Consider the following 14,518-nt stretch of genomic DNA (forward strand, 5'->3'; position numbering starts at 1 on the left):
GAGATATTCAATATCCGTTTACAATTTAGCATCATTAATATATTTGTATCATGTTGAAAAAGTTTGGTGGGAATAAAATAAATAGTTTAAGAGGAGTGGCTAAAAATTCAGAGGCTGATTTTGCAAAAAAAATCCACATTCAGACCAAAATATCTGACTTCCTGATGGCCGGAGCTAATGAATGTAAATTAGAAAGTTGTCCGGCTTGATGAGTACAATATACAAACTATTTTTTTTTTACTGTAGTTAAAACTAACCCGCCCACTTTTGTCAAAAGCATGTTGAAAGTGACACACTTCCTGCTGCCAGTTGGTGGCGCTATAACTTTGACTCACAATAGTTACATCCATCGGATCGGCCTCTTACCACGAACACACTGCTGAAGTTTCATCAAGATCAGTTAATGTATGCAGAAGTTATTCCACTTCGTGTTTCTCTTTTCTCGCCATAAATTCGTTTCCTTGCCACGGCCAAACCGTTCGAGATATCAAAAATCCGTCCGCAATTTAGAATCCTCAATGTCTTGACTTCATGCACACCGAGTTTGGTGGGGATTGGATGAATTCTCTAGGAGGAGTACTTCGCATTCCACAGCAAGCGTTTTCCAAACAACCCATAATAGCCGACTTCCTGTTGGGCTGGCGTAAAACTTAGAGCACGAAAGTTGTTCGGCCCGATGATATCTATATGTGTACTGAGTTTCAAATTAATTCATGCAAGCGTGTTTGATCTATGGACCAAGTTTTGTGACCCCGTTCAAGGGGGCGCTGTTGAGCCCCCCTGCCACGCCCGGGTACCAGCTTCAACCCGTCCCTGATGGCAGGGGGTTCCGACTTGTATGTAAAGTTTCAAGAGTTTTTGAGCACGTTAAGGACCCCAAAAGCACCTGAAACCTTGATTAACAATATAAAAGCAATAGTCAAATCCCCCCTCCCCTCACACACACAGAGACACAGAGAGAGGGAGAGAAAATTCTTCAGAAAATCCACATTCAAACCAAAATATCTCTCTTCCTGTTGGTCGGAGATCGTTAATGTAAATTAGAAAGTTGTCCGTCTTGATGAGAACAATACACATACCAAGTTTTGTTGTTGTTGATAAAACTAACCCCCCCACTTATGACTAAAGGTGGCGCTACTGAGCCCCTCACCACGCCCGTTTCTGAAACTTTGCACATGTCTACGGGCTAATAAATGTGATGTGTCTGTCGAGTTTCATCCAATTTCAAGTATGTTAAGAGTCTCAAAAGCATCAAAAAAGAATATTAAAGTTTGAAGCGTTGCCATGGCAACAGTATTAAAGATATCAAAAATCCTTTCACAGGTCTACATCTGCCGTGTGTTTACATTATACACATAAACTTTGAAGCAAATCGGGTAAAAATAAGAGGGTGATTTCAAAGCATTTTGAAAGGGACACACTTCCTGCTGCCAGTTGGTGGCGCTATAACTTTGACTCACAATAGTCACATCCATGTGATCGGCCTCTTACAACGAACACACTGCTGAAGTTTAATCAAGATCAGTTAATGTATGCAGAAGTTATAACACACTTCCTGTTTCCATTATTCGCCATCAATTCGTGTCCTCGCCACGGCCAAACCGTTCGAGATATCAAAAATCTGTCCGCAATTTAGCATCCTCAATGTCTTGACTTCATGCTGACTGAGTTTGGAGGCGAATGGATGAATTCCCTAGGAGGAGTACATTAAATTCCACAGCATGCGTTTCCAAACAACCCATAATAGCCGACTTCCTGTTGGGCTGGCGTAAAAAGTAAAAGTACGAAAGTTGTTCGGCCCGATGAGATCTATATGTGTACCGAGTTTCATATTATTACATGCAAGCGTGTCTGATTTATGGACCAAGTTTTCGGACCCCATTCAAGGGGGCGCTGTCGAGCCCCCCTGCCACGCCCGGGTACCAGCTTCAGCCCGGCCCTGATGGCCGCGGGTTCTGACCCGTGTGCAAAGTTTCAAGAGTTTTCGAGCACGTTAAGGGTCTCAAAAGTGCCCGAAAGGTTGACAGAAAAATAAGAATAAGAAGAAGAATAATAAAATATATATATAAATATAGCTGCGAGCAGCGATTGCGGGCCCAAGCCGGTGGCACCGCCACCCTGGTGCCTTTAGTTACACTAAAGGCACCGGGGTGGCGGTGTCACCGGCTTGGGCCCTCCATCGCTGCTCGCAGCTATATATTATATATATATATATATATATATATATATATATATATATATATATATATATTATATATATATATATATTATATATGTGTGTATATATATATATATACATATATACATATATAAATGTAACAATACATATATATATATAATATATATATATATATATATATATATATGTGTGTGTGTGTATATATATATATATATATATAAATATAGCTGCGAGCATATTATATATATATATTCATTCCTACTTCCATAGGAATTCATTGAAAACGCTCGCTCTGCTCCGCACCATTATCAATGTCTGTGCGGACGATCATATTTTACTTTCGTTTTTAAGTTAGCGATTCAAAAGCCCCCAGCGGTGTCACACGTTGATTAACCGGTGGGGAAATATTCTCACCGTCACAAACCTAGTATATTTTCATATAGATACAATAGGCCTACCTGATTTTGAACACAAGAGGGCAGTATAGCACTATGAATTACATAATTTATTTTTTGGACTAAAAAAACATTCTGGATGTTTTTAAACTTAAACAATTATTAAATAGAAAAAAAAAAGAATAAAATGGGTTTAGTTCTGATATTTGTATAATTTTATATAGAAATACATGGTGTATAATTACATTTTTAGAAGATAGGAGGTTTTTAGTGTTTCCTTTTTTGACATTCCTTTAATCCCTCGCCATTGCAAAACTGTTTGAGATATTTATTATTCGTTTACAATTTAGCATCTTTAATGTATTTTCATCATGTTGAAAAAGTTTTGTGGGAATAAAATAAACCACTTAAGAGGACTGGGTAAAAATTCAGAGGCTGATTTTGCAAAGAAATCCACATTCAAACCAAAATATCTGACTTCCTGTTGGTCTGAGCTAATGACTGTAAATTAGAAAGTTGTCCGGCTTGATGAGACCAATATACGTACTGATTTTTATAACTGTGGGTAAAACTAACCCCCCCACTTTTGTCAAAAGCATGTTGAAAGTGACACACTTCCTGCTGCCAGTTGGTGGCGCTATAACTTTGACTCACAATAGTTACATCCATCTGATCGGCCTCTTACCACGAACACACTGCTGAAGTTTCATCAAGATCAGTTAATGTATGCAGAAGTTATTCCACTTCGTGTTTCTCTTTTCTCGCCATAAATTCGTTTCCTCGCCACGGCCAAACCGTTCGAGATATCAAAAATCCGTCCGCAATTTAGAATCCTCAATGTCTTGACTTCATGCACACCGAGTTTGGTGGGGATTGGATGAATTCTCTAGGAGGAGTACTTCGCATTCCACAGCAAGCGTTTTCCAAACAACCCATAATAGCCGACTTCCTGTTGGGCTGGCGTAAAACTTAGAGCACGAAAGTTGTTCGGCCCGATGATATCTATATGTGTACCGAGTTTCAAATTAATTCATGCAAGCGTGTTTGATCTATGGACCAAGTTTTGGGACCCCGTTCAAGGGGGCGCTGTTGAGCCCCCCAGCCACGCCCGGGTACCAGCTTCAACCCGTCCCTGATGGCAGGGGGTTCCGACTTGTATGTAAAGTTTCAAGAGTTTTTGAGCACGTTAAGGACCCCAAAAGCCCCTGAAACCTTGATTAACAGTATAAAAGCAATAGTCAAATCCCCCCTCCCCTCACACACACAGAGACACAGAGAGAGGGAGAGAAAATTCTTCAGAAAATCCACATTCAAACCAAAATATCTCTCTTCCTGTTGGTCGGAGATCGTTCGTGTAAATTAGAAAGTTGTCCGTCTTGATGAGAACAATACACATACCAAGTTTTGTTGCTGTTGATAAAACTAACCCCCCCACTTATGACTAAAGGTGGCGCTACTGAGCCCCTCACCACGCCCGTTTCTGAAACTTTGCACATGTCTACGGGCTAATAAATGTGATGTGTCTGTCGAGTTTCATCCAATTTCAAGTATGTTAAGAGTCTCAAAAGCATCAAAAAAGAATATTAAAGTTTGAAGCGTTGCCATGGCAACAGTATTAAAGATATCAAAAATCCTTTCACAGGTCTACATCTGCCGTGTGTTTACATTATACACATAAACTTTGAAGCAAATCGGGTAAAAATAAGAGGGTGATTTCAAAGCATTTTGAAAGGGACACACTTCCTGCTGCCAGTTGGTGGCGCTATAACTTTGACTCACAATAGTCACATCCATGTGATCGGCCTCTTACAACGAACACACTGCTGAAGTTTAATCAAGATCATTTAATGTATGCAGAAGTTATAACACACTTCCTGTTTCCATTATTCGCCATCAATTCGTGTCCTCGCCACGGCCAAACCGTTCGAGATATCAAAAATCTGTCCGCAATTTAGCATCCTCAATGTCTTGACTTCATGCTGACTGAGTTTGGAGGCGAATGGATGAATTCCCTAGGAGGAGTACATTAAATTCCACAGCATGCGTTTCCAAACAACCCATAATAGCCGACTTCCTGTTGGGCTGGCGTAAAAAGTAAAAGTAGGAAAGTTGTTTGGCCCGATGAGATCTATATGTGTATTGAGTTTCATATTATTACATGCAAGCATGTCTGATTTATGGACCAAACTTTCGGACCCCGTTCAAGGGGGCGCTGTTGAGCCCCCCTGCCACGCCCGGGTACCAGCTTCAGCCCGGCCCTGATGGCCGCAGGTTCTGACCTGTGTGCAAAATTTAAAGAGTTTTCGAGCATGTTAAAGGCCCCAAAAATGCCCGAAAGGTTGACAGAAAAATAATAATAATAATAATAATAATAATAAATAATCCTACCGGAAACAATAGGGCCTTCGCCCTTTCAGGGCTTGGGCCCTAATAATAAATAATTCTACCGAAAACAATAGGGCCTTCGCCCTTTCAGGGCTTGGGCCCTAATAATAATAAATAATCCTACCGGAAACAATAGGGCCTTCGCCCTTTCAGGGCTTGGGCCCTAATAATATTGATATAAATTATTGTCTATATTGATATAAATTATATAATCTCAATCTATATTCAGTTAACTCTATATTGGCCAGCTCTAGTGTGCATCCAAGCAAAAGTGAATGACTGTAATTAGTTAAAAATGATTGTCAACAATGCTTTTCTTGAGCAATAATTTTTTTTCTTTTTCTCATTTGGCAGACGCAGTGATGACCAACTTTCCTTCGGCTACTGAATGGGAAATAAAAAATGCAATTTCTGGTCATTTTAAACAAGCACCAGGGAGAGCAGGGGGTGGTGGTTATGGATATAGAGCTAACAATTAGCAATTAATTCTTAAAAATGTTTGTATCTTTAGTTGTTTTACATATTTTCCAATATTTTATTTGTTCATTTTTATGTTTGAATGTTGTCTAAGTTGTTAATATAATTGTTCTAAATAAATCCTTTATATTCAATTAGTTTGGATGGATTTTCATTTATGAGAACCTGTTATATTTGAGTGAAAAGAATCCTTATGCCTCATTTTGTTGTCTATTACATGTATATGTAGTGTAATCAGGGTTGGGGAGTAACGGAATACATGTAACGGCGTTATGTAATCAGGATACAAAAATCCAGTAACTGTAATCCGTTACAGTTACGTCAAAAAACGTAGTAATCAGATTATAGTTACATTTTGAAAAAAGGGGGAATACTTTCAGGATTACAATGGTTTCATTTAAAACTAAATAAATAAGTATTTTGGCATAATAACACTATATTAAGCGCTGCTTGATTATACAGTAGTTCCTGGTTCTGTTGCCAGTAATGACTCACGTGTGCCACCCGCTGGTGCATGCGCAAATAACAGCTGTCTACAATCTCCTCAGACGCAGATTGAATCACTGCTGCTAGAAGAAACGATGCTGCCTGCGGGTAAAATCGCTTTTAATTCATGGAAATTCCTCTGCTATTTTGTAGAAATTAGGAGAGTAGCTTTTTTAGTACCCAAAATGTCCTTTCTTATTCTTTTCTCACGTAACGGGATGTTCGCTGTCTAGGTAAAGTAGGGGAACTCCCACTGCCAACGCCGCAAGTTCAGTCAGGCAAATTAAGAAAGATCACGGCTTTAGTCAACATGTAGGCCTATTTTAAAATAAACTAATATGTAGATTGTGTAAAAATGTTAAATGTTGTGTTTTTATTTTTTAGTTAAAAATTTGTAAAAAATAAAACAAAATAATCTGTAATACCATACATTAGCCACTAGATGTATGTATAGCCCTTTACATAAATATATATTCAGGCATGTGTGTAAATTTTGCAAATATTGTACACTGGACCACATTTTTTATAAATACTTTTTTTTTTTTCTTGCTTGACTTTATTTATATACGTGACCTTGAAGTAATCCAAAAGTAATCAGTTACATTACTTTCATATTATAGTACTTGGATTACGTTACTGAATACTTTTTTTATGAAGTAATTTGTAACTGTAACGGAATACATTTTTAAAGTAACCCTCCCAAGCCTGAGTGTAATTGATGACTAGTCTATTCTTGGGCTATGGTTAGACGTCTATTAGATTTTCACTGACAGCCCAAAATCAGCCTTGTTTTAGCCTAGACCCATATTGCCTGTCTATTAGACGTATATATGTAGTCGTTTAATAGCTGTCTAATTGATGACTAGTCTATTCTTGGGCTATGGTTAGACATCTATTAGACATATAAATATAGTCATTCAATAGCTGTCTAATTGTCTATTCTTGGGCTATGGTTAGACGTCTATTAGACGTATATATGTAGTCGTTTAATAGCTGTCTAATTGTCTATTCTTGGGCTATGTTTAGACGTCTATTAGATTTTCAATGACAGCCCAAAATTAGCCTCGTTTTAGCCTAGACGTCTGGGCTGTGTTTTGACGGCTATTAGACGTCTGTTAGACGCAAAATTGCTTGCTGGGAGATTACCTAGATATTACACTTTTTTAAAATGAGACTATAAATCGAGGGGATGGGGGGCCTACAAAACCTCTCAGCCCCGGGGCCTAACATTAGGTTAAGGCGGCTCTGATGAGGACACGTTAAAAGGGTAACTCACCTGGTTCTGGAAGTAAATCTAAATATATTTTTGTGTACAACATTCAATCTTTGTGGTCTGATACTTATGTGTGTGTGATGGGAATGTGGTTATAGTGGCTAAGTATATGTGCATGGGAGTTTTATGCTCACAAGGAAAAACAAACCAAAACACAGTAGTAGTTATATTTAAGCTAACCAGGCCTCTCTACACTCTAGCCAGGGTCGCATGCCTGAAGTTGTTAGTTGCTGTGTATACATTCTAATGTTACATTTTAGTAATCCCTCACCAATTCATTCCCCATGCACACGATAAATCCCGAAAAAGTGGAATTGAGGAGGAGGGTTACATTTACAACTCAAATTAACCATCACTGAACTTACTTAAGCTGGACTGTGACACTTTTTTCTTCTGGAAACAAACTTCGTTGCATTATTTTCCTGTTATCTCTGTAAAGCTGCTTTAATGGGAATATTACAAATTGACAGAAGATTGCTGTTTTTAAGAGACATTAATTCACACTTATTTATATTCAGGTAAAGCCCTGAAGCTTTTGAGAATGTGTGAATAATCTTGAGGGCTAAAGGTATTTCTCCTGCATCTTTTAAAAAAAGTGTAGTGTCGTTGGCTAATTGGCTAATAATTATTTCACTGCCAGCAGCCGTGATACCTCTTAAAGGGCTCTGTTTAATATGGTCGGCAAGAAGTTGTGAACAAAGTTAAAATAAATATGGGGAAATAGGGCATCCCTGTCTGATACCACGACTGAGATTAAAGGAACCGTATGTAAGATTGTGGCCAAAACTGGAACTGCAATCACTTTCAAATTACTGTAGAGCGGTGTATCCCCCTCCCCCCTGAGTCGAGGTTGCCAGATAGGCTGCAGGATCCAGCAGGAACGTAGGCTGCTATGTAGCTGTGGTAACTAGAGCAGAGCTGGCAACCCCGATGCCGAAACACTATTGACTTCGTGATTGGTAGATAGCCGGAGGGTGGAGCTTCAGGCCAAAACACAACATGACAACATCAACATCAGTTGAGGGCTGCAACTTCACTTTTTAAATGACAATATCCCGGCCGGACTACTGTTGTCAGTGATATAAGTATTTGAAATGAACATGATTTCTTAATGTCTAGTGACATATCAGGGCCATTTTATGATTAATTGAAATACATTTCTTACATACGGTTCCTTTAAATCTGGGTGAGGTGCCATTACGCAGTTTGATTGAACAATTTGCATTAAAGTATAACGTTTTAATGGAATTAATAAAGAAATCACCAAAACCAAATTTGTTTAGGGCCGAATATATGAAATGATGTTCAACAGTGTCGAAGGCCTTATGGAAGTCTAAAAAAAGAATGAAACTCTCGTCTGGGTATAGATGTGGGTAATCAACAAGGTCTAATACCAAGCGAATAAGAAAAGATTTAGAAGAAAAGGAGCAAGTTCTTCTGAAAAGGTTTTATAGAATTGAGAGTTTAACCCGTCTACACCAGGGGATTTATTTAATTTAAGCTCTGTAATAGCTTGAAGGACTTCTTTTATACATATAGAACTATCACAATGTTCTTTTTGATCTTCATTTATAGTTTTCGAATTAGTAAGACTATCTATAAAAACAGAGGAATAAGTTTCATCAAATCCTGATTTATAAAGAGTGCTATAAAAGGTTGAACAGTAATCTGTAATCAGCTTTGAATCATGTGTTATCGTACCATTAATATTCAAATGCAAAATTGCATTTGTTTTTTGCATGGAATTTTTCTAATTGAAAGAAATATGCCGAATTCTGTTCAGCTTTTTTCAACCATCTCTGTCTAGATCTAATGAAACTCTGCCTTCCTTTTATAAATATCATCTAATTGGCTTTGAAGCGTGTATAACTCAAGATATTCACTATCCAACAAATTTGGAGGAGATTTATGAGTAAAAGACGTAATTTTTTCAAGTTTTTTAGCTTTAGATAATAAACTACCAAATTTTCAAAGAAATTTACAAGCTTCAAATTTAAAAAAACTGGTCATCTTAACAAATTCATGTTCCAATAATGACTTATTGAGCTTCCAATAAGAGTTATGATAGTTGGAGGAAGAAGAGGAATGTAAAGAATGTTGATAGACACTGCCTTATGATCTGTTAATGGCGTGGGAAGAATATTAACAGAAATATCTTCTTTATGTAAATTGCACGGAGTTAACCAGTAGTCAATACGAGACATAACGGTACATGCCTTATTATTCCACGTGAAAGAACTAATACCAGGGAATTTCTCTCTCCAAATATCTATTACACTAAATTTCTGCATAAAGGCCTTTAGTGTGGAGTTATGATAATTTACACTGCGAGGAGGCCATCGGTCAAGGGAGTTGTCTAAGGTGATATTAAAATCTCCTCCTATAATAACAAGTGAATTTGGGAATTTAGATAAACAGTGTGTAATACGACTCTCTAACTTATTGAGTAGAGCATCATTTTCAATTTTAGAATTGTACCCATAAAAATGTATAATAATTATAGTCACCAGATCAAGTTTAATAACTAAAATAATGAAATGACCAAGGGGATCCCCCTCAGAAAATAAAATGTCCCCAGAAAATGTGTTTTTTAAAATTGCAACACCAGCTGTACGCTCAGCCCCATGAGCAAACCAAACATCATTACCCCATTGAGCTTTCCAGAAGTGTACATCTTTAGGAGTTGAATGAACTTCTTGAAAAAAACTAAAATCACATTTGTGCTGTTTAGCAAATAAAAACAAAGCTTTACGCTTAACATTAAACCTTAAACCCCTGACATTAAGTGTAACTAACGAAAACAACATGAATATATGATGAACAAAAGAAACAGGAACAGTTTTAGAAAAACTTCCATCCCCTTTGAAATTAAATAAAATAAGAATAAACCCGGTTATGAAACTATAGAAAACATTCACCCGCAATTAACTTGCATTAGGCAAGTAATAAACCGTACTCAGGTTACGAGCACTGCGTCAAATGACGCTAGGGGAACCGCCTCAGCGTGACCAATGACTGAAGTACCTGTAAAAACCCGCCAATCATATTGGCCCGCGTCAGCCATGACGTCATGCTCTGACGCACCCGGGAAGTATAAAGGGAGCGCTCAGAGAATATGTCATCCTCTTCGTCTGAAGGGACTGAGTAAGCAGGCCGGAAGCATGGCAAAGAGACGCAGTGCTCGTTCCCTGTTCTCAGGGAACAAAGGTTACATTCGTAACCTGAGTACGTTCCCTTTCGAAAGGGAACTCCCACTGCGTCAAATGACGCTAGGGGAACGCTATACCCACGCCGCCATGCTAAGGGGATCCTTAACAACTATGTGTAACAAGCACAAAAACACATTAACCCAAGGTTAAAGCCCCTTACCACTTACACGTCAGGCTAACAGTAGCACTTCTCCCTAGGGCCACTGCCGAGCTCCAGCTCAAGGCATGGATACCACATCTACCGAGAAGGGTTCCTTTAAAGCCTTGTTTATACTTTCGCCTGGCTCCGCAGCGCGAGTCTCCGCAGACTGCGCGCGCACCTCCCCAAACGGACGAGGCGTTTATACTTGACGCGCTCGCCGTTGTACTATTCTTTGAAACGATAGGGGGCGACTCAAGTAATTATCATCTAAACCATCAGGAATCAGTGGTTAGAAGAAGAAGCTATACACACGTGACAATGTTTATTTTAGTACACGGCCACCAATACCACACTACAAAAAGAATCGTGTAAAACCCAGTAAACCCTGAGATTATTACTAGTGAAAATAAAACAAAATATATGGATATGAGAATGTGTATACAATATAAATAAATGAACAATCTCTTATATTTTCTAATTTCACTAAACATTTCATTAAGTTTCATGAACATTTTTATTAAACATGGACCTTTATGTTCATTAAAAACACTTTTTATGCTATTGTATGCTCATTTGTTAAATGTAAGCAAATAATTTAGACGTGCAAACTGGGTGCCGGTGTGGTGAGAAGTTCGAGCTCGGCCAGATTCGGCTCGAAGTCGTTCATCTTCGGATGCGGCGCCGCGCGCATTGTTACAAAAAATGTCGCGCACACCGCCAGGCGAAATTGGGTCTTGCGAACCCAACGCGCACGACCGCCCACACTGCAATGACGTCATTTTTGCCGCGCGCACCTTCGCGCTCGTGCGAAGGCTTAAGGGAGTACGGCCCCGAGCCAAAGGTCTCTGGCCTGCTACTTCCGGGGGGACCAAAGTCAACCGCTATGCCAGGGAGGCTATCACGCTAAATGCTGAAGCCAACAACCTATTTAGACTTAAGGGAAGCGGAGGCCTCAGCAGGAAGACTCCGAGAGCAGAGGAAGCCTGCACACTTACATGGTCTCCAGAACTTATTCTCAAAAAAGTTCAAAAATGCAGAGCTCAGACAGAGAACGACTAAAAACAACTCTCCGGTATTGAGAGGACCCTTATTCTGAACTACTGCCTGAAATGCTGTTTGCATGGAAGCCTCAGCAGGGTGACTCTCGAAAAAAGAGGAGGCCTGACACATGCTAGAATAGAGCTCTTGCACTCAGCGAACTATACATGGAGGCCTCAGCAGAATGACTCTCAAAGGAGAGGAAGCCTCAACAATAAAAAAGAGCTTCAGGGAGTGAAGGGCCTAAAGCACCTCCTCAGAGAGAGGGGTCACTTCTAGGACTCTACCTGCAAAGCTATTTACATGGAGGCCTCAAATGAATAAGAGGAAGCCTAACACACATGCCTGTATATGGAGCTCTCGAAGGAGAGGAGGCCTAACACACATAGCTAGGCCACTTCTAAACTTCATCTGCAAAACTGTTGGCATGGAGGCCTCAACAGGATGACTCTTGAATAAGAGGAAGCCTAACACATATGACTGTATATATATATATGGAGGTCTCAGCAGGATGACTCTCAATGGAGAGGAAACCAGACACACATACCTATGATAGATAGCTTATTTACTACCAGAGCTCAGGGAGCAAAGGTCCTAAAGCCCCCCCCCGGGGAGGGAGGGGCCACCTCTCAGCTCCACCTGCAAAGCTGTTTGCATGGAGCCTCAGCAGGATGACTCTCAAAGAAGAGGAGAACTACAACATGCTACAGACAAAAAAGTGTAAATATATCATAGCTAGCACTTGATGATAAATACTAATAGCAATTCTAACTGCAAAAAGTTAAACGCATGGAAACCTCAGCAAAATGACTCTCACAGGAGAGGAAGTCTGACACATGCTATGCACAGCTGCCTAAATTGCATTACATACAAACCTTAAGTTAGTTAAATTGTTTAAGGTAAATAGGGCCTGCCATATAGCGAAGGCCACACAAGATTTCATACCAAACAAAACCATGTTTTAAAAGATATATACCAAGCCTGATGCAGACCTTCAGATTTATAGATTATCATCATAGGTCCGGCACATGGGCCTGATGTTACTTTAAAAAAGGGGAAAAGAGGGAAGGCAGGGCGTGTAAGGAGAAAATGGCGATTATCTGCCTCTTCCAGGGCGATTACCATCCCGGTTAGCCTGGAAGTCTTCTCTCCTTACCCCCTGCCTTTTCCTCCTGGACTCGCGCCGTCTCACAGTCCTGCTCCTACCCGGAGGAGGGGCACGAGCGGCGACTGAGTCCCGCTGGCCCTGTCTATGCTCCTCAAAGCGAGACGGGCAAGGATCCCCGGGGTGTCTGGGTGTGGACCTGGACCGGCGCGGAATATAGGACCTATACGCCGCTGACCGCGCCCTCGCCTCTCTAAACTTTCCGACCACTGCCTCGACAGAGGTACTGAAAAGTTCGGAGGGCGAGACCGGGGCATCAAGGAGAAATTATTTTTTTTCTCCGCGATGCCAGAAAGGTTCACCCACAGGTGCCTCTCCGTGACCACCATAGCAGCCATAGAACGCCCTATGGCCGTCGCTGTCTGCTTGGTGGCCCGGAGAGCCAGGTCTGTGGTGCGGCGCAGTTCAGCTACCGCATCAGGGGATAAGCCCTGACCCTGGTCCAGGTCCTTCAGCAGATCAGCCTGGTATGCCTGCAACACAGCCATTGTGTGCAGTGCAGCACCAGCCTGACCTGCCGCCGCGTACGCCCTGCCATTCAGACGAGATGTGGTCTGAAGAGGTTTAGATGGCAGGGTTGGAGCTCTTAGTGTCGATGCCTCCCCCCGCGCGAGATAGTTCGCAAAGGTATCCTCAACAGGAGGCATCGACACATACCCGTGCTCCCGCAACCCTTCCACATTGGAATAACTCCTTCTTTGGAAACGATGGATGCGGGAAGAATACGGGTTCTTCCATGCCTTCACGACCTCAGAATGGAGGTCAGGAAGGAATGGAAGGCTCCCAGGAACTGATGGGGTGTGGCCAGAGAGAAAGCGCTCGTCGAGCCTTCCACGAGCAGCTTCCTCTTTAACGCGCTGCCAAGGCAAATCAAGCCTAACAGTAGCCCGCTCCATCACCTCCATCAGTTCCTCGTACGCGGGGCAGGAGGGCTGGGCAGGCTCATTTATCATTTCAACATCCTCGTCCGCCTCACGCTCCTCCTGCTCGTCCTGGCTAGACGCCAGAAGAGCACTGCCTGCTGGCCCAAAAGACGCCTGAGAGAGATCATCTTCGGCCAGCAGCTCATCCTCGTCCCGCGCTGACGATCTAGAGAGATTCACTCCTCTCTCGAACTCGTCAGCGAGGTCTCTTTGCGAACCCCACGATCTGAGCCTTCTCTCGGCCTCGGCGCGAGAGGGACCCGAACCGCGGGGCAAAGAAGACTGTCTCTCTTCCCTCGAAAAGAGAGACAGACGAGAACGAAGTGTCCTTAAGGGAAGACTCTCGCAATGTGCGCACCCCGCCCCCTTCTCTTCGAGAGAAGAGCGCACGTGCTCTTTACCCAAGCACCAAACACATAGGTCGTGCAAGTCACCAGGTGTGAGACATCTCCCACACGGGTCGACACACTTCCTAAATGTTTTTGCTGCAGGTTTATCCATCTTCAAATTCACCAGTACTCAGTAAATCAGTCCCTGAAGACGAAAAGAGGATGACATATTCTCTGAGCGCTCCCTTTATACTTCCCGGGTGCGTCAGAGCATGACGTCATGGCTGACGCGGGCCAATATGATTGGCGGGTTCTTACAGGTACTTCAGTCATTGGTCACGCTGAGGCGGTTCCCCTAGCGTCATTTGACGCAGTGGGAGTTCCCTTTCGAAAGGGAACTTAGCGCAAGCTAGTTGGCTTAGAACAGGTCAGAAGGGAAAGTGTTCATATGACGCAAGATGAAAACCACTTGATTTCACGTGGGTGACTGCACCTCTTTCCCATCGATGAATACGCG

General features: G+C 41.5%; 2 protein-coding genes across 2 annotated transcripts in view; both read right to left on the reverse strand.

Moving 5' to 3' along the window:
* Positions 1-14,518, reverse strand: part of LOC309511316 (uncharacterized protein) — a 142,136-nt gene that overhangs the window by 43,273 nt on the left and 84,345 nt on the right. The gene's annotated exons all lie outside the window — the stretch shown is intronic.
* On the reverse strand, positions 11,947-14,395 carry LOC309511353 (uncharacterized protein). The gene is made up of 2 exons (XM_082186544.1): positions 12,211-14,395; positions 11,947-12,161 (listed from the first exon to the last, which is right to left on the reverse strand). The coding sequence occupies exon 1, from the start codon at positions 14,171-14,173 to the stop codon at positions 12,773-12,775; it is 1,401 nt and encodes a 466-aa protein (XP_082042670.1). The 5' UTR covers positions 14,174-14,395; the 3' UTR covers positions 11,947-12,161; positions 12,211-12,772.

Source organism: Leuciscus leuciscus (genome assembly GCF_965113295.1).
Source record: "Leuciscus leuciscus genome assembly, chromosome: 12".
NCBI classification, from domain to species: Eukaryota; Metazoa; Chordata; class Actinopteri; order Cypriniformes; family Leuciscidae; genus Leuciscus; species Leuciscus leuciscus.

What these genes read in the sequence shown, in the direction of transcription:
- LOC309511353 (XM_082186544.1), bottom strand. Translation starts at nt 14,173, where the DNA reads ATGGATAAACCTGCAGCAAAAACATTTAGGAAGTGTGTCGACCCGTGT.